Source organism: Scatophagus argus, chromosome 12 (assembly GCF_020382885.2).
Source record: "Scatophagus argus isolate fScaArg1 chromosome 12, fScaArg1.pri, whole genome shotgun sequence".
Lineage (NCBI taxonomy): Eukaryota > Metazoa > Chordata > Actinopteri > Scatophagidae > Scatophagus > Scatophagus argus.
In genome coordinates, this window is record NC_058504.1 from 19,445,441 (window position 1) to 19,466,448 (window position 21,008).

The 21,008-nt window shown below is 40.4% G+C and overlaps 2 protein-coding genes across 6 annotated transcripts in view; both read right to left on the reverse strand.

Moving 5' to 3' along the window:
* The window catches only part of zgc:66433 (uncharacterized protein LOC321250 homolog), a 43,182-nt gene extending 26,970 nt beyond the window's left edge, over window positions 1-16,212 (reverse strand). The window contains exon 1 of one of the 5 annotated variants that reach the window (XM_046405699.1): window positions 16,066-16,212. In XM_046405699.1, the coding sequence (XP_046261655.1) occupies window positions 16,066-16,130 (65 nt within the window). In that variant the 5' untranslated portion in view covers window positions 16,131-16,212. Of the gene's footprint in view, window positions 1-5,119; window positions 5,260-5,284; window positions 5,880-16,065 lie in introns of those variants that run through there. The other 4 variants (XM_046405700.1, XM_046405702.1, XM_046405701.1 and 1 more) reach the window with 4 other exon arrangements.
* Window positions 16,213-17,500: 1,288 nt separating this feature from the next.
* Window positions 17,501-20,034, reverse strand: dcps (decapping enzyme, scavenger). The gene is made up of 6 exons (XM_046407014.1): window positions 19,776-20,034; window positions 19,304-19,454; window positions 19,052-19,197; window positions 18,861-18,974; window positions 18,541-18,651; window positions 17,501-18,298 (listed from the first exon to the last, which is right to left on the reverse strand). Exons 1-6 carry the CDS (start codon window positions 19,980-19,982, stop codon window positions 18,032-18,034), a joined length of 996 nt encoding a protein of 331 aa, XP_046262970.1. The 5' UTR covers window positions 19,983-20,034; the 3' UTR covers window positions 17,501-18,031.
* Window positions 20,035-21,008: the final 974 nt, after the last annotated feature.

Here is a 21,008-nt window from a genome sequence, read left to right on the forward strand (position 1 = left end):
GGGGAACTTAAACGACAATTTCTAGGTTCTCAAGAGTCTGTTCCACATGTATGAGCCACAAATACAAGTCCTGAACTTGACTCCCAGCACAGAGAGGAGATGAGAGGCTGAGCAGAGGGAGTGCGGATGAACTGGCCACAGTAATATGATGTTAGTGGCTCAATGACAAGCCGCAAGCCTTCAATTTCCACAGCGAGAATAAAAAGAGAGAGATGCAAAAATGAATCAAGGGGGAATTGCAATGGAGTAGAAGGATTTTTCCAGTCAGATGAAATGATAAATTTGGCTTAGACACTGAGTATAGATATATGGACAGATGTGTTGTATATACAGACATAAGCAGCACGCATGTCAACTTCCAAGTGTGTACACAACATGAAGTATGTACCCTATGCAATCTGAGGAGGTGTACATTTTTGACATGCTATTATCATGTCCTAAAAATAACCTGACGTCCTTGTTGACATGCTGGATAACACATTATTAAGAATTACTTTGAGAAACACTTCAAAACAGGCTGAATCTCATCATATCCATTCTGGTCCTCTTTCCTCTCCTCCACTTTTCTCTATGTTGCACGTGCAATGATTCATACTAGGATTAGCATACTGTTGGAATCCATTATGATAAAGTATCCTCCAATGAGCTCACATGGACAAAATAAATAAATAAATAAAACAGTTGTTTCACCTAAAGCTGAGGACTCATTATCAAATGCTGCTGGTTGGTTATTTTTCTTTGCACAGTAAGTAATGTAATCAGACTGTGTGTGTGTGTGAAGGGGGGGGGGTTACGTGTGACTTTCTAGAGTCTCACTGTCAGCACAGTCTTTGTGCTAAGCTAAGCTAACCACTGTCTGACTCTAGCTACACTGTGTAGACAAACCTGACCACCACCACCAGCAGGGACTTGTAAATATGAAGACAGCTTTGGAGCTCTAACAGTTTCCACTCTTCTGTGAAGGCTTTCCACACGGTTTTGAAGTGTTTCTATGGGAATTTTTGCCCATTCATGTAGTAGAGCATTTGTGAGGTCAGACACTGATGTTTGACCAAAAGGTCTGGCTCTCAGTCTCTGTTCCAGTTCATCCCAAAGGTGTTGGATGGGGTTGAGATCAGGGCTCTGTGTGGGCCAGTCAAGTTCTTCCACACCAAACTCATCCAGCCATGTCTTTATGGACTTTGCTTTGTGCACTTGGACACAGTCATGCTGGAATAGAAAAGGGCCGTCAACAAACTACTGCCACAAAGTTGGAAGCATAGCATTGTCCAAAATGTCTTGGTATGCATTAAGATTTCCCTTCACTGGAAGTGAGGGGTCAAGCCCAACCCCTGAAAAACAGCCTCATCCCAATACTTTTGTCTACATGTAGAGAGACATGTCTGCGTTATTATGTATTTTCTTTTTTAACAAAGCAGTGATTCATACTTCTGCATCAACGTACTCCATAGATAAAAGAATGTAGTCCAGCCTATGTTTCCTTCTACGATCTTATCACATGGCTCTCTGCATGTTTTCTAATAAAAGATTAATGGGGAACAGCACGTGAAAAGGGAGCAACCAGCCACGATAAACATCTTTCACTCTCCCTTTACGCAATCTCCAGCTGTTAAAAAGCTTTAACGTGAGTTTTTGTTATTGTCTATCCCATTTCCATTACTTGAAAGGGCTCAATTTCAGCCAAAGGGCCATAAAAGGATATGAGAAATATAAAAAGAACGTAGCCAGATAACACAGCTCCACACCAACATTTCTTTATTCCCTCCACCCCTCTTTGTCTCTTCATTCTTCTTACCTTCCTGTCTCATTATCTTAGCATCCATAGTCTTTATTTGTCTGTTCCTCTGTCCTCTCTCTCCACCCACACATAACTAACTGGGAACATGGCCTTCAGAACCGTGGTATTTCCTCTTGACCCATTCAGCTATTCAACACCTGCCTGGTCAGCAGAGGACTATGGCTACAAAGGAAATTACTCACGAAATTGTAGTCTTGACCTGAAATTTTTTAAAAAAATGTTGCTGTTACTTTGACTTTCCTGTTGCTTGAAATGCAAAAACGATTTTAAAGATTTCTTTTCTGTTTTGTTCACAATCTTTCTCAGCCTTTGAATAAAATTTTCTATAGCTGACCAACATCAAAAATGGTGGAATGTTTTAATTATTCATACAATAAAATAAATGAGAGAAGTTTTACATTCCTAACTTACTTATTTTACTTAACACTCTTTTTTTAAGAAGGGGCTTCTGTGCTTTTAACTCCTGTGCTGTTGGATGTTTTGGGACATTCGTGTCTCACTGCCTGCCATTCACCTCACCTGCCACTGACATGCTAAGAGTGATGAGGTTCACCACTCTGTGAAACACACAAGTGTAAAAAGCACATTGCACTCTGGAACAATTTGTCAAACCTTTGTCTTTAAATACATTTCATTTGCAAATTATCACATTCTGTTTTTATTTCTGTTTTACACAGTGTCCCAAAGTTGTGGGGGTTGGGATTATACCACCCTGCTGCACACGAATTCTGGATTGTCTGTAAATGGGAAACCTGTATATAGCATCCAAAACATCCAACTCATTTTGTCTTAATGCAGTCATGATTTCATCCCACCGAGTGTCTCAATATGGCAGTGAAGTCCAGTGACCTTTAACATGATGCAGCACATCTGTGCTTACTTGAGTCAATTCCCACAAAACAGCTGCCAACAGCATATTGGAAGAGAAATTTTAAATAATAATACCCTTATTTTATATTTGCCTGAGACTTTTGTGCTTGAAAAATATGACTTACTGGGATTAAGAAAAATAATGTTAGTAATATCACTGGTTACATCTCTTTCCAATGCCGGTGAAATAAAATAACAATCCGTATGAATACAGTCATGAAATGCGGGTCCAATGTGTGCTAAGTCTATGTTTATAATATGAACCTGCAATCATAAAGCAGAAAATGGTCAACAAGACAACCACCACACTACAATAGACCGTGTCGCACGAATCAACAGAGATATACTGGGAGTGAAAAAAACTCGAGACTGTCTGAAAACAAAAATAACAAAATAAATAATAATAATAATAAATCACATCTCTGATCCTTACTCCTTCTTTTTATCTATTTCTAAATTGGGGAGGTTCTGAATGAACACCGGAAGAGTACTGAAAAGTGAAATTCTCAGTCAGCTTAAGTTTTTTTAATTTATAGTTACAAAAGCCATTATTGTGCAAACAGGGTCCAAAATGCTTTTAATGTCTGAGGTTTAGGAAGCATTCTTTTGTGCTTGGGGTTTCTCTTGTCTTCCAGCTGTCCTTCCTTTGCCTCTCCTCCATCTCCTTCCCCCCTCCTGTTTTAAATGGGGCTGTGCTCTTAGCAACAAGCCTTACATGGACTCAAGACAGAAACTGACCAAACACTCTCATCAGTCACTCTGCACAGTCTACATTCATTTACAGCTGCATCACCATTCCTGCTGAACAAACTCAACCTAGCATGGTTACATAATGACCGTCGAACCAGGAGACATTGGAGAAAGAAAAAGTGAGAGCACGCACTTGTTGTCAGCTTTAAGACTTCCATGTCCCATTCCACTGGTGGGTTGAATCCAAAACTGTCTGATTTTTGCAAAAACTAAATCGTGACTAAAATATGAAGGTTAAAGACTGCTCCTGCTTAACAAAGCACCTTTGGTCCGTCCATTTGGAGGATGCAATGTGGTACTTAAAATTTCAAAACAAAAAGAAAGAAAATCATTATAAAAAATTATACACACACACATTTTTTCTTTGGCTCTCAGTTGTTGAATAACAGTTAAGTGTATGCCAGGCATATGATGTACCCGACTTCATCGCTTCATTGATTCAGTTTGAAAGCACCAGTTTGTATGGTAATAAGAAGTGATTCAATTAATCTTGGTTTCAGTATGAACCAGTTCCAGGAGACACACAACTGTGGTTCTTTAGTTGGGTCTATGTGGAGCTGTCTCGCAGCTCATCCCCTCTCCTAATCCACTTTCTTTCTCTGTGTCACACACACAAACAAAATGTTTGTCTTAGTCGACTCTGCTGAGTGGACCATAAAAGCTTGTATTGTTGTCATGTCATGAGACCTAGGAAGACAGACAAGACAAAGAAAGTAGAACGGGGTATCAGTGCGCCCAACACCACAATCTACACAGCTCTGGTACAAAAAAAGATACTTTAGTCTAGTCAAAAAGCTAAAGGCACTCATTATCCTAACCCTCTGTGGTCAAATCACACTGCCAAGCCCATAGTCCTATATATAGCCAATTCAAAGCATCAAAATCACTGAGGACTTCCATCAGCTAAAAAAATAAAAAGATGCAGTCAAATTTAAGTAAGTAAAAAGTGCAATATACCCACAGCTGCCAAGTATCAAAGCGTTAACAGAGCAACAATGTCACTTGATCCTGAATCAAAAAGAATTTACAGGAAATCAAGATCTCCTTTCTGATTCATGGAAACCAGAGCAGGTTTAGTTCAGGAATTTTCGGACCAAGTATTCACTTCCAGCGTAAAATCAGTCACTCTTCGGGTTAATCAGCTCTGAGTCATACAGCTGACTGTTAGAGCCAACTACAAGTAGTCAGTTGTCTCAGTAAACAAAAGAGAAACAAAAGCTTGATCAGACTGTTGAAACAAAGGACAGCTGGCTCTGGGAAAACCCACCAACAGGCAAATTACAATCTCTGAGATCTGTCATCTCTGTCCACATTTGGGTTTGTGTTGTGGTCAACATGCTTTCCTCCTCTATACAAGATGTGGCCAATAGTGAAATAAGTACTTCCAGTAGCAGAGTGTAAGACCGGTCATGGCCTCTATTGAAATATAATTATGCGTTGAAAATGACACATCTATTTAAAGAGCAAAATAACATGATGTGTTTGGGCAATTTGCTGGAGCAATATAGATGAGTAATATTATGTTGTCAGGTGTGATGCCAAATCAAATCAAATCTTCAGGAGATATGATTGATTTCGTTGTACATTATGAATACATTTTGAGTAAGTTATTGTTGGTTGATACAACAGAATGAAGTATCACAAGAGAAATATAAATTCAGTTAAATAGCGGCAGTGGCATTATTACAAAAAGAAACTTACTTCCTGCCTTTGAAGCATCCATACATCCCAGCCATGTTGTAACTGGTGGACCAGAAACTTAAAGATTCTTCAAAATACTTTGCACAATAAATTATGTTTTCTTCCAAGATTTGTCCAAGGATGGAGCAAAAAAAAAAAACCCAAAACAACTCTCAAATACAACACCTTGTGGTGCTGTCCTGCATCAGACTCCCCTTCCTTCGATGAGCTCTCTTTCTTTGCAACAGAGAAGATGCTGCTCCACAAGTGAAGATGACCCTCTCTTCCAAGTCAAACCATCTTCTTAGGTTCCTCCCCCTTTTGAGCTCCACTAAAGTCAGATTTCATACAGAGCTCCCTTCTTCAAAATTTGGCAGCCAAGGCACAAAAGCAAGCCAGTTTTAACTACACTAGTATTCACATACAATAGCAGCCCAAGTGGGATTATAACAGGATCATCATACAAGACGGACTGAACTATAGGAAGACAGTTTGAAAAAGTCTTGGGGAAAACATCCCTTTTTAAATAAATCGGGATTTTCAGCGTCTTCAAAAACAGGAAAAAGAACCTTTCTTACAGAATAATGTCTCACAGAAGAAGCATAATACAAAGAATCCTTGGAGTGGTACAACACAGTGGTGAGCTAGAGGTAAGAAAATTGACTAAATGCGTGACTGAGTGACTGCTGCATGCCTCTCTGTTCTCCACTGGAAATGCAGAGGGAGGGCTGGGGGAGGGAGGAGGATGAAGAGGGAGGAGTAAGGGAGGAGGGAAGTGTGAGACCGCCACCCATGACCTAATACATTTTTCTCTCTCTGCTGTTCAGATCTGTACAAAAACATTTATTTTGTAAACCGACTAGTGACAAGAGTTTTTACTTCTGTGACAACAACTTCTGTTTAAACAGATGCATTAATTGCACAATGGAAAGATCTGAAGCTGTGTAACTTTGATGGACATACTGGAAGACAACAGCGCTTGACAGAACTAATCATCAGTTAGCCAGGAAAAAAAAAAGCAGCAGGACTGACAACAGTGAAAGCAAGTTCAGGCGGGTCTTTCATGGTGGTTTGAAATATAAACAGCGATAAGTGATATCAAACTGTCTTTAAGATACTTGCAGCTTGCTTAACATCAGTTACTGTGACAATTTTAAGGTGTTCTACATTTGTTTTTTATTCATAATGGTGACTCGTAGTGATGAACCCAAAGAGGATTACCACTCGGCTCCACCTAAGCACTCCAGAGCGTTTTAGTATCTTTTAGCTAATTGTTCTGGTTTTATGGCCCACAACTTAAGCACTGCTGTTATGAATGACTCTCACTGCTCCTATCAGTGTTGTTTCCAGCTGAAGCAGTCATCTGTTTTCCACGAAAAAGCAGTAGTAAATCCACTGTGAGCTACCATGTCCAGTGCCACACAGCAGGAAGACAAAGTTAACGTCAAGCTGGTGAGCGGAGGCTTTAGCTGCTAAAGATGCCGATCTTTTCCTCAGGAGTTGGGGAAGATATTTGTTAGGTGGATATGAGAATTAAGAATTAAGAATTTGTTGCACAGTGGGGAAATTTGCAATCTGGGCTATTGTAATGCTCGAGGTTTTATTGGGACTGGAGAGAGGACATACAGGACATGATAATGGAGAATCAAAGAACCCATGGGTTGTGCTTTTTGCTGTTTTGCCAGAGACACCATAGTATTTATGTACAGTATTTAGTTGCATATGTTGTGCTGTAATGATCACCTCAAGAGAATTAAGTATTGATGAACTTTGAGATAATGTTGGCAGAACAGTTTCTAACAATTTGAGCCAAATTGAGGACATTTAAGATAACAAAAAACAAAAAAGATTGAGGCTGGTTTTCAACCATACAGGCACATATTGCGTTTCGTATTCAGTATAAGCACTAGGGCTCCATTCAGTATGACTGTCCTGGTACTGTGTGTTGTTCTACTTACATACCATTTTCAAAATCAATCAACATGAAGCACTTAGTGACGAGCATTGATTTTCTTAGTTGAGAGATGCTTGTGGAAGTTTGATTTTAATACAATATATGTGGAACGTGCGTCACCACCATCAGCAAATATGGATGTTGGGTGAAAGTGGACACAGCGAGTTCACTAACTTGGCCAACTCCTGCACGCCACCGTCTACTGCACGTTTGCTCAAACAGCCTCATGTTAATCATTGTATCTGTCTCAGTAGGGGGCCTAGCGCTCACCCAACAGCCTGTCGCAGCTAATCACTATAAGTAGGGAACTAATCTACCTACAGTCACTACAGCTCCAAGTGATTATGTGTGTGTGTGTGTGGCTGTGAGGTGACATAAGGGTTGATCCGAGATTCCCTGCTGCTAGATCCTCTCAGACACCACAATCAAGAGAAGGAGTCAATTTTATCTAACTGGCCAGTTTACTTAAGTGATCGCTGTGAGATCATTACAGTTAACAACAAACAATACTGTCTATGACTTGGGCTTAACTTTACACATTTTAATAGTCCAAGCATTAGTGAGCTTTTAAGTGAAAGTTTAAAGATTCACCTCTAGGAAAATGCTTTGTTGCCCAATAGCACCTCTGAACTGAATCCTATGACACAGTCACATAAAGTATCTGAATGTTAAGTGCCTAAATGTTAAGGCATCGGCATGAAAATTGGCCCAGAAAGCAACAAAAAAGATCCAAATCATATTAGTCATCAGACTATTCATAGAGGAGTGGTGAGAGTGGAATGAGTTTCTCAACTCCAACATGCCCAGACTGAGTGTTGTCTGTGTGATTCATTTTTTAAATTTTAAACATGTTGAAATTGATCTAAGCTCTCCAAGTCACTAGAGCATATGTGTGTGTGTGTGTGTGTGTGTGCGCACACATGCGCGCATGAGTATGTCAATGTAAACAAAGACGGTCTCAATCAGTTCCTGAGCTCAGCAGTCCAAAACACACACACAGTCACCAAGATCAGTTTTGGCATGCTGGGATTGAGAAATTGAGAAATTCACATACACACACTCACACACACAAACGTCTTGTGATTATCGTGCAGAAGATTCTACTACATGACATTGCTAAGAAACCAACAGGAGGACCCTCTTAAGGTGAAGCAGTGCTGATAGAAGAGTTCCACTATTTTAATCGATGTGTTAATCTGTGTTTCCACCAATAAATTCGGAGTTGCCTGGACTTTGCCTGAGATTAATCCCAGGAACAAGGATCCTGGGATTTCCCACCCTGAACCTCTCCGTCTTCACCTCAAGCATGCCAAACACTCAAACGGAATAAATTAAATACTCCATGCAGTATTTAATTTATTCCATTTGAGTACATGATCTCCTTTTCTTTTATTTTAGAAAGAAACAACTTTCACTTCTTACAATGTTGTTTCTCAATACTGCAGAAAGGATGTTTGTTCTGTTTTGTATTGTGTATTGGTTTTCATAACAGAACGACACAGCAGAGCTGAAAGTGAAACTTATGATGACAACATAGAGAGAATATTCCTGAAAACAAAAAGCTTCAAAATCAAAGACATGTAAAAAACACATCCAGTCTGGATCATCTCACATAAAACTGGGTCAAACCAATTAGACAAGCTGCCAGGCAGTGGAGAAGGCAGTGACGCACAGGTCTGATGCAACACATCCTGATGTTCATAGTGAAGCGTCACTGAATGTCTCACTACAATAATGAGATGTGAATGATGTGTATATAATTCCAGGGAATCACTCATAATAGGTGAGGACTCTGTGATTCTCTCAGAATTACAGCATGTAGTATACAGGTGTAAAACAGCAGATCTGGACTGTAGAGGCCATTAAAAGAGAAAAACCGTCTGAATCAACCCAAAACATATCATGCCACATTTTTTTTACCATCCAGACAGACAAATACTCTTAAGGAGTCGAGTCAGTTTACTTAGTGATAAATTGTTAGTTAGTTATCAGTGGGGGCAGCCACTGGAGAAGCGGCTTGTGATCGGAGGGTAACCAGTTCGATTCCCCCACCAGAGGGGCAGGAAAAATTTGGGTGTGGTGGAGTGATTAATGGAAAAAATGCCCACCCTTCATTAGCCGGCCGATGTACCCTTGAGCAAGGCACTTAACCCCCCAATATGCTCCCCGGGCGCTTGATGCAGCCCACTGCTCCTGTGTGTGTTTTACTGCATGTAATTTGCCGGGTGTGTGTGTGATGTGTGTGTTCAACTAAGGATGGGTTAAATGCAGAAGACAAATTCAGTGTGTGTATGTAAAAATATATATACTGTCAATAAAGCTGATTCTTCTTAAAAACCACTCTTGGGTTCAAGTTTCTCAAATGAATGAATTTTATGCTTTTATCTCCTTTTATATGAGTGCAAATTTAATACCTTTTGAATTCTGACAAGACAAGCTATTTTAAGATGTCCGCATGGGTTCTAGAAAATTTAGACTCTTTTCATCATTTTTCTGACAGTTTTGAGATTAAATAATAGATTTAGTACATTGGATAAATTGCAGCCTTAGAAACAGCATACATTAGAACTTTAGAAAAATCAGTGCAATAATTTTAGCACCAAGTTTTTTAGCACCATGTTTTCTGTCTGAAAACTCAACATTGTCAAATCATCACCTTGTTAAATCATATTCCTGTCGAGCTGATGAATACAACTGTATCTGGCTCTTTAGTGGCTAAACGCTTGACTACGTTCATTAACTAGTTTCTAACTTTCATCATTTAGTGCTGGGCAGGACATGTACAGTTTAGTTTTTTTTTTGCACCTCCGTTTTCAAGTGGTTCTATCATTGGCACTACTGTCGCTAAGACGGTCGGATCTCCTTGTGTTTTCTCAGCTACCAGCAATACTGGACAAAAGCATGAGTTTATTCATTCATTTAGTCTGTAAAGAAGACACGAAAGCTAATAAAAACGCCGGGCTGCCTATCGGACAGGATTGCCTGCCAGCCTTCTGTCTGCCTGATGGTAGACAAAATCAGAAAGTGAAAGCGAGGTTTTACAGGGAACAAATCTAAACACAGATGGTGTCTTTAATCTATAGGCATTACACCGTACAATCAACATTTAGTCCAGTGTTAAGCAATAACACAAGACCCCTTCAAAACTACATTTGACCCATTGGTATCAGTCAGAGCACATCCAATCCATTTTCCTTTAGGTGGGAAAATGAACTTAGCTGCAAATCTTTTGGGAAGGAGTCTAAAAACAAATACACCCTTGTGGAGGAAGATTTAGTAACTCCATTTCAGTATATGAAACGCCTGGTTCCTCACTCATTCTACCTCCCAAAAATCAACAGGAAACTTTTTTTTTTCTCAAAACTCAGCTGTCCAATGTCTCCGCATATGTGTAGGAATTTCTAAATGTTTACACGTCTCAAAAGGATCCATGAGCAGTTCTTCACTATATATGTAAAGGTGCATCGGTGTTTGTATGTGCGTGTGTGTATAGACACAGATATGTGACTGTATATATTCAGGTATTAATCTTACAGTTTCTGTTTATAGAGCCAGGAGAAAAGGAATGTCGGTCAGTTTTCCCTTCGAAGAAAAAAAAAAAGTGTAAGTTGGTATTTCCTGAAACAGCCCTGAGTCTGGACCCACTGAAAAGTAGACGGGGGGGGAGACATGATGTCAAACTGGATGCCTGTCCTATCATTACTTTTGTCATTTGATTTAGCTGTGTGAAGTGGATTTGTTTCTAGAGTTTTTAAGGTCAAGAACACACAAAAAAAACCCAAAATAAAAAAACCAAAAAAACCCCAAAATAATGCTCCACACCATACCTTTTTTTGCGTATCTGGTTATCTTACCTTAGCCGTAAAAACCGACATCATACTCGCATTTTCTAAGCATCTAAATACTCAGCCCACACACAAAGGTTTTTCTCAGCTCTGTTCAGGATGTTATTGGGTGGAACCACTTTATGCTGCGAATTATGTGAGGTCACTAAACTCTTTGTACCAATGAGACAAATGAAGGTGTGAGCTGTGCTAATCGGTGAGAGTCAGTGAGGTGTCACCCTCATTCTCACAGTCTGAGAGGAGACACGAGTCAACAATCAGTGACACCTGCTGACTAGCGATGGCGAAAAAGAAGGAAAATGTACAACTTCTTACTTACGGCTTGTTAACAACGATGTGGAGCGATAAGGAGAGGGGAAAGAGTTCTTAGAGAGCACAGAAACCTGTTGAAAATACACAGCAGTGAGGACATCGTCAGGGGTTTTCTTTTGACTGAGGAAACACTAATAAGCTTGAATCAGCAGAGGTACTGAACCCTGCCGCATTAAGAAGCCGCAGAAAGTCAGCTTGGCTGCAGGTCTGCTAAGCTGATGGAATTTTTTTTTTTCTATTGTTGTACTCACCAGTGAACTTTCACAGTAAAACGTCCTTGAAGCTGTTGAATTCTTCCAGAAAGGCAAATATTTTCTTCTGTGGGAAACAGAGCTGAGTGGGGTGATGTGGCTGCTCTGTCAGTCATGTTTTTCAGCTTGAATAAGAATTCTCAGTTTACGCGGAATTCACAACAGATTAGTTCCACTTTCCACTGTCGAGAGGTAGACGGCTTTACGCAACAGATGAGTCGACTTTACGATATCTTAGCTAGATCCGAGCCATGGTCAGAGTCTATGACAAATGAGACTGTCTTTGGAGAAACAGGACAATATTTCAATTACTCATTCATATACTCCTGTTCAGATGAAAATCATTTGCACAGTATACACAACTCTCTTCCAAGTCCAGTCTACAGCTGACCTCAGCACATTTTTATCTACTGAAAGTAAATAATTTACGTCATACAAAACTATTTTACAACAGTGATTCTGTGATAATGATAAAATGATAACCGTTTCAGATTTCTTTATAAATCACATGACCTAAAGGGCGTTGGGGTGAGAGGTTAAGCTGTTTCGCCCGACGCCTGTGTGTTTGTAGCTGGAGCTCTGCAGCATCTCCGCCTTGCCAACGCAGAGGCCCCACTGAAATGAATGAGAACTCCGTCTTTCTCCCCCCACACAGTGCTTATGTTTGTCTTACCATGACCTATAATTGATGTGCTATTTACAAAGAGACCAGAAACAACCTCAGATGCTGGCAAAAGCATGGCAGCTACAAACATTTGCTTGGTATTCTGGAAAAGAGTTCTGAAAATGTTTCATTTTGGTGGATTTTTTTTTTTTTGCTCACTGACACTAAAACAGCCTTCCCTGTCTAAATTTCCTTCAGTTAGATTTCTGGGCTTGTGGTCAACCAAGAGGCCCCATTTTTCTTCCCTCTTGTCCTCATTCTTCTTTATTGTTTCCATCCCCTTCCTCATCGCCATCACTCCTTCTCCCTCTGCTTGGCTGGAGCGCCTCCCACTCACCCCTGCAGAGCAACGCCTTTTCCCTCTCCTCTGTTTTGTGGTTTGTCTCTGTCTCCTATTCTCTCCATTTCAACACACACAAGCTGATCCAGATCGCTCTCTGTACAGAGGAGAAGGAGGGGAGTCGCTCTCTGAATTCCACCTCACATCTGGAAACCATCTTCTTTTTCTCTCTCTCTCTTTTTGCCAATCTCTCGCCCCCTTTCTCTCTCTCTCTCTGTGCTGTAATGTAAACAGCCCTGTAATCATACTCCTGCCCTGAGCCTGCTGCACTGGGTGGTGTGTGTGAGATCTTACAGAAAACACACTTCTCCAACATGCTAAAATCTCTTCTTCGTTCTTTCTATCTCAGGTCCCAGCTGAGGTTTATGGGGTGACAAAAACAAAACAGCTGTCTACAACTCTGCTTGCTCACACACCTGTGTGCATGTGTGTATGTGTGTGTGTGTATGTGAGAGAGAGATGAAGTGACAGGAGGGACAGGAGCAGTTGATTAACAGGATTTAGCTGAATGACAATGACCTAATTAAATTCAATTCAATTTTATTTATATAGCACCTCATACAATCAAAACTGTCTGTAGGTGCTTTACAGAAACCCAGAGCCTGAAACCCCGAGCAAGCAGACAGTGGCAAAGAAAAACTCCCTTTTAACAGGAAGAAACCTTGAACAGGACAAACAGGACCCAGCTCACAAGGCATACACACACACACACATATATTATATATATATATAATAACGTGAAACTGAGGCACACATGACACATCCCATTGCTTCTGCTGTGGACGGTCAGTGAGCTTGTCAGCAGGTTAGGGCATGACTGAATTTTCCGGGTAATGGGTTGACAACAGCAGACTGAGCAAGTGTGCTTTCTTGTTTACCTGCAGGCGTGGATTTGCGTCATGAGTTAAGCCTGACCTGGTGCATTCATAATCGAGAGTATGTTTACTTTGTGTGAAAGACTGCTGAAACAGCAGCACAGGATGCGATACACAAAAGATGACAAAGTTTATCTTGACAACCATATATATTTTTTTGTTTTATTTTTTCTTTACTTATACTAACAGTATTTGGAGGTATGTGTACTGCAAAGGCACACAAGAGAGACTATGAGATTCTTCTCTCCCCTCCTCCACAGTGATCTGTCAGCAGTGAAGCCCATTGTGGGATGACGTCTCCAGGAAACAAAAGCTCCTTATTATGTCTTGTAAATAAAACAGACTACTACTGAGTACTGGTCGCAGATAAAGTAAATAAAATATTGCAAAAAAATGCTTGGAAGGGCACTGTATTAACGTACCAAGCAAGATTTTTAAGTTAAAATAACTAGTCAGTCTGAATCATCAGCTGATGCTACAAAGATGGAAACCAGAATTTTGGCCTTACCAGACACACAGGAAGTTACAAATGAAAACTTCTATAATGTACATCCAAACTCAGCTCTAAGTGAGTCGAAGGTGAACTCGCGGATCTGAGTTCACCTTCGACAGAGGGGATGTACTCGGTCGGCCAGTAGGAACACTGATGTGCTGCGTTTTGAATTGTAGAAGTTATTGTTCTAACATCATTCACTGCCATGTTTAGTCCAACACAACACCACCAGGCTACACACTGTAGTGAGGCTCCTACAGACTGTGATCACTCTGATCAGTAGGCCTATTCATTTATTCCCCACACCAGATATGTGACATCACATCCGTTTTTGAATTGGGTGCAGGCTGTGCCTTTAGTACTGCACTTCTATAAAGTTGGGGGACTTGCAAGTGATAAACTTACACACATAAAAAAATGGCAGTAGAAGCCAACATATTCTGACTTTTAGTGTCTAGTATTAGTTGAGCTTCAGATATGCTTAATGCCACATTTCCCAAAATGCCAACAAAACAATTTTGCTGTTGGTAATCATAAATGCCGTCCAGAGCCAAATGAGACATTATATAACTTTTTTCATAGGTTGAGCTGTACCTGCCATGACATGGGCCTTCATGTGTAAAATCGCTGAAATGCCCTTTAATAAAGCAGGAAATTGCACTGGACTCATAGATTCAAATCCACTTTCTCTGAGGCTGCACACAATGTAAGAAACAAACCATACAAACACACACGCAGCAGAAACCACTCACTCAGACAGGGAGCAGCACACAGTGGCTGCCACATGTCTAATTGTCTAATTCTCCGTCAGTGATAGGATTTCCTCACAGAGAGGAACAGTAAACAGGACGTATCTGTAAAACCTCACGGTTTTGTTCAGTGACCCAGTGACAGATGACCTGATCAGCCATTTAAACAGGAAGGCTGTGACAGATGACAGGGCACACACACACACACACACAGTCATATTTATCAAGCTTCTCAGTCAGATTACCTGAACTGATGCCCTTAAGCTCATGTATCTTCATCCAGTGTGATAATGCTAACTCGATTTACCGCAAAAGGCCCGTCTACCACGATCATTTATCAGGGCTGTGGAGGATTTAAACTGAGCTGCTCTGTTGTCATTTACATCAAAAGACACACTGCAATCAGAGGTCGACATCACGCCACACTATGAGTATCAGATCAGCAGAGCACAGATCAATAAAGCCCTTCATCCTCTCACAATGACAGACAGCACGATTCTATTCTGAAGTCAGTGTCTGCGCTCAGGATTACTGCGGTTCTCACACAGTGACAGATAACTGTTTAATCTGGACCGTCCTTGACCTGCCACTACCAAACACTGAGCTCATATTCACACTGTCTAACTGAAGGAGTGTGAGCGTGTGTGTGTGTGATGTCACAGCATTACAGTTTGGTGAACAATGGCTGACCAGACAGAAAAAAAGCAGAATATCACTTCAAATTTAATTCTAAAATGAACATTAGAAGTAGGGAGAATTTGCATCAGGGCTGATACATCTTTAATAAGTATAGACTCATGAGGAAATGCATGCAGGCAGTGACCTACTACAGGAAACGCAACACATCAGAAAACAGCTGTGACTTATAACCAAGGTCCCATTGATGGATTAGGCAACTTTAAGACAGTTCACCCACACATGCACAATAGTTTTCAAGCACAAATACATCACAATGGCTCAAATTCGTGCAGAATAAAACCAGAATAAGTAGGAAACTCCGCGTCTCTGAAGGCACTTCATTATTTTGCTAGTAAAGTTTTGTCTAATTGACAGCAACTAACTCACAGTTCAACCAACGTTTTGCACTGAAGAAAAACAGAGCCTTTCCTGGAGAGTTAATAGATATATATGACAGCAAAATGAATCTCAGTTGATATATCAGGATTGTTCTACGTTAAACTCTTCATTTTCACGATTGGACTTCCAAGAACTGTTCAGAATAATTAAAGGCCACCTACATCGCCACGATGCTGCCAGTAAACCACGATCCAAACTGAAAACGCAGACAACAACTTCAGCAAACAGACAAACAAACAACAGCAAAGCACTGCGGGACACTATCGACCGCATGTAGGCCTATCGATCACCAGTCACACACAGTTCCCCGCATCCCAATAACTCATCTCCGCGCACAACAAAGCACAACAACACTGAAGTTGATTAGTCCCAGAGCTGAAGTCCAGTTAAAGCTCATAAACACTTACTGTGTCTGCTGTAACTCAAACGGCCTCAGAGTGAAGTCATCCCTCAGAGACTGGAACCAAGACATCAGCGCTGTTGGTAGACTAATGATTGGATTATTTGTCTCAGTCCTGCACTGGCGTCCTCTGCTCTACGGCGCTGCATTCAATGGCGGCTCGGAATGTATAAGGAGTGTGAAACCAATGAAGGAAAGCCGTGACTTGCAGATCAGTAAATAAGAACTGGAGATAACTGAGCACAGATTTTCATTCCACATCCCTTTTCCCAAGATAGATTTTCGTGGGCCAGAATATTTAACGCTGATTGTGTGGATGAGAAAGCTTTATGCTTTTGAGAGATTCACAAAAATTAAAATTTGTTGGAAAAAATATAAACATTCGCACAAAGGGACAGAGTAACAGATACCACTGAACACCCCCCTGCCAAGAAAATCTGACATTTGCCACTGAATGTTTTCAACTATTTCCCATTTCAAACCTTAAAACACACTCCAACTACGTCCCAGTGTTTCCGATACTTACATTTGAAATTTAATCACAAAATAAGTGTGATTATCGGGGTCAAATAAATGTATTTTTAAAGCAATTAAATCCTAATCATTCTCTAAAATCGTTTTATTCCCCTACAGGTGTAGGTCCCGTTAATTAGTTTACATTTTTACGAGGAACACTCGAAGGCACCTTAATCACAAAGCGGAGCACCGCCCAACAGACCTCAGAGAAGAGATAAGAAAATAATGTCCGCCACAAGAAGTGTACATGTTCACAAACAATCTAATCACGTACCAAGTCTGAACAACTATAGGAATAAAAAAAACAATTTGGATGTACAGTTAAATATTCGAACTATTTAATCAGGCGTTATATCACAATGTATTTGTTTCTTGCAGCATCCTGAGGAGTCTGTCACTGGAGGGGTGTTTATGCGTGTAGCTGTGACCTCGGGCATTGTGGCTATCAGTCTAACTAAACATGGAACTTCAGCTCCTGAAGTTTGTAAGATGACTCAGGTTAGATATCATTTGGTGGAAAACGATAGCCTTGTGTATTTAGTATTTGCTCTCGTTTTGTGAAGGGACACACACACACAGAAACCCGGGCTTACTGGTATCCCGGACACTGCAGTTTGTTTTTGCATTTGCCTTAAGATACTGTAGTTTCACAGCAGAAAAAAATGTTGAATTCCTTTCGGATTAACGCTGCCATCTAGTGTTATGGTTGGATTAATGTCCGTACTTAGTGTGTCCGAAAGTCATTTTGAATATGAATCTTGATATTCCCTCTGTTTGAAAGCCGCCATAGAAATAAACAAATTGCCTTAAATCATATATGACCAATTAACTTCACCACTGTGAGGTAGGATGAAAAACTGGTGCACCAGGGGCCAAAAGTGCTGCCAAAGTGTCAACCTCCAACCGTGTGACAAACACGCAAGAGGCTGAGTGAAAACAAAATAGTCTTTAATTCTGTCAGGAACATTTAATGAACATATTTTTTAAAAAAATCCATTAAAACATCTCTGCTGGTTATCCACTCCTGTGTTTACTCATACAGAAAGCAAGAATAATACAAAAGTTATTAAAAAGATACCAAGAGGAGTCAGACTGCAACATGCAAAAAATTATGTATCGAAATATGTATAAAATATGCAGAAAATCATTGTGATTATTAATCATCTGAAAAGTGAAACACACTGATAATTAGACTGTATTTTTGTGGAACATTATAACATTGAATTGGGAATTAAGCCTGATCTTATAAGATAACATTTGTAGCTAAACTACTACTCTGTACACCTGATAGGAGGGTACCGCTCTTTGGCTAGCATCATTAGTGTTGACACAGGAAAGAGCTATTTGTCAACAAAAAGAGATTAAACAAATAAAACACCAAAAAAAGATGACTGGATTTGGTCTGACATTGTTTGGATGGAAATATACTAATAGGGAGGACAAGTGCACGAGGTCTGTTACAGCCTCCCTGCCTCCTTGAACTTGCTGAGCAGTCCGTCGTCTGCCCTCAGTGGAAAGTAAAGGGTCCGGGTTTTGTAGTACTGGGGGTCAGACTGGAGGTTTTGGATGACATCTGCAAGGAGGTGGGCCCGCTCCACGCCGCAGCCTGGTGCCTCGTAGCCCAGCTTGGTCAAGTGAACGTGGAGGTGGAAGTAGGACGGCTGGTAGTGCAGGTACACTCTCAGCTTACTGGCTGGAAGGTTGTAGCGCTTCAGGATGGCCTCCTGGGTTACAATGAAACAGGTATTGTCATTCTTTCTGTATGTTGGACATTATGAATATGTCCAAAGTTGTCTCTAATTTTTAAATACTCGGTCTTACAGTAGTTCTCGAAAATGGAAAGCAACAATCACATAATGGATTTAAGAAAATGATTCTAATACTCAAGGTCACATTAATGACAGCTGCTGGAAGAAGAAGACATGTTCTCTTATTTTCTTAAGAAGACTTCCTGATGTAACCGCACCTTTCCTTTCTTTAAAATGTTCTGTAGCAGTGGGAGATGCTCTGACGTCAGGTCTCTGAGACTCCTAATGTCTCTCTGATGTACTATGGCAATCAGGTATAAATCATCAACCTGAAAGATGAAGACAGTTATTGTAAGACTGTGAAGTCCAGTGGCAGAAAAACGGCAAGAAATGAAAGAAAAGACTGCAGCAGCTGTCATATTTGCAGAACTAGTCTGCCTTAATCCAGTCCAGTCCAAACAAGCTCTCTGAATGGCACAGAAATAAGATTTGGTTAGACTTCATGTCTTTGTGCCTACATATATTTGTGGTCTCTCACCTGCTTCTGGTCCCACTTGAAGTCTGGGAGAAGGACAAAGCCAACCTCTGGGTCTGGATCTTCATAAACTATCCTGTCAGCCTCTGCCTTCTTCTCCAGGATGTTGTATACCCACTGGGGTTCAAAGTGGCTTCAAGTTAATCCACAGATAACGTTGTGCACTCCCAAGACAATGCAAAATGAACACTGACCTGAATGCTGAAACTCTGCTTTTCAATGTAAGGCAGAGTGATGGACCGATAGTCCTCATCCGTCTCCTCCACCAGGAAACTCTCCTGACGCTGATATTTCTTTACATGCTTCTCCGTAGCTGGACATACCACTGTAGTCTTAATCTCTGCAACAGAACAGAAACACACCGACTACCACACTTGCCTCTAGCTGGCCCAATTTCCGCTGGACTCACAATATCTTTTGTCAATTTACTGCTTTTATGATCATACCATTGAGATGAGGGGGAGCCTGTAAACGATATGTGCTGTAGATGTCGTTCTTCATCTCCAGCTTCAGCCTGGACCCACTGAAAATCTCAGCTAGGGTGTCCTCTCTGATGGGAGTCTTCTCCAAGATAACCACAGCCTCCCGATCAGCAAGCTGGAGATGACATGTTCGTGACTTTCATGTCTACTTCTGCTGGTAATGACACTGGCTACAACACATAAAATAAACACGCAACGGTGCTTTATTGAGCATGTCCTTTTCTTGGTCATTGTTATGAAATAAAGCGCAGTCACACAGACTATTACTTTGAAATATTAAACCGGAAGTCGATGTTTACACGCTTCCTTCACAAAACTATTCCTATCACTTTGAATGAATGTAACCAGTAATTGCTCTCAACTCCATACAAATAGAGTTAGCCAGATACCAGCTAAAGGCTAAGCTGTGTTAGCTAACGTTACTTTACAACCTCACCTTTCCCTGGATGAAGATGTTTTTCTCCCGGGCAGAATCACTCAAGACGTTGGATGTTTTAAATTCGTACAAAATATTTTCTGACCCAGATTCATTATCAACTTCTCCTCGACCATTCTCACTATCAGATTTCGCTCTCTTGACTTTCTGCGATGATTCGTCAGTTCCAACACTGTCTGCTTCACGTTTAGCGGTGGAATCGGCCATGTTTCTTGTTGCGGCTGTTGTGGCCGAAGATCGTCTGTGTGTACGAAGATAACTCACTCAACGATCACTTCGAATCCGCTCAACAAACGAGCACCTGGAGCCTCATGTATGCTCTCTCTCCACACAACACACAGCTGTTCACAAAGTCGTTGATGCTACACCAGTTTTAACCATCTCGGCGGGTTATTTAAAGGAAAACAAAGTTAAAGATAAAATGTAGGTATAGAATAATAAAATACTTTAGAAGGTGGAGTGGTAAAAGTCTGAAGTAAAGAAAAATGTTAAGTGTTAAAATGTTAAATGTTAAGCAGTCCAGAACACGAACATAGAATGAAAGGACATACTGACTAGTAAAACTGATTAAAATGTATAAACAGACAAATGCATGAATACAATTCAGTGGGATTTAAAAGGATGGTCTTGAGTTTGCTTTCTCAAATACTAATATGGGATGTCGTTACAATTGCAAACGTCAACTTGGTGCAAAGTGAGACCTCGCTCTATGTCTCTCTATAACCTCTCAATTACAGCAGTGTTAAATTAGACTAAATAAACAACACAGCATCCTTTAAAATATTTATGTCCGGATTATTAATAATTTTAAATTTCCGTCATGATAGTGTGAGGTGCTTTTATCTGTGACATTGTAGGTCATTGTATTTACGTATAGCACCACGAGGAGTAGAAGTAGCCTAAATTAAATGATACAAAGTGGTTATGAAAATGCTCGTGAAAAAATAAAAGAGGTAAACACTGATGTGAAATGAAAGAGGGAATGATGCGAAATTTGATTGATTTGCTTTGATTTCGAAAGTCGACGGAATTTGAAAAGAGAGCGAAGTTTGATTGTTCCCGTTTTACATCTATAATTCATCATTCACAACACAAAACTGCCTCGGGAAGATGGCCTCAACGTTGGGTGGAAGAAACAAAAAGATAAAAAAAATACATAAAAATATTGAAATTCCAATTATTATTAATCAAGGTGATGAAACGTATGTGAGAGATAAATTGTCGGTTAACTAA

What these genes read in the sequence shown, in the direction of transcription:
- dcps (XM_046407014.1), bottom strand. Translation starts at nt 19,982, where the DNA reads ATGGCCGATTCCACCGCTAAACGTGAAGCAGACAGTGTTGGAACTGAC. An exon ending in ACATCTTCATCCAGGGAAAG is followed by an intron (nt 19,455 to 19,775) that starts GTGAGGTTGTAA and finishes TGTCATCTCCAG; the next exon opens with CTTGCTGATCGGGAGGCTGT. An exon ending in GGCTCCCCCTCATCTCAATG is followed by an intron (nt 19,198 to 19,303) that starts GTATGATCATAA and finishes GTTCTGTTGCAG; the next exon opens with AGATTAAGACTACAGTGGTA.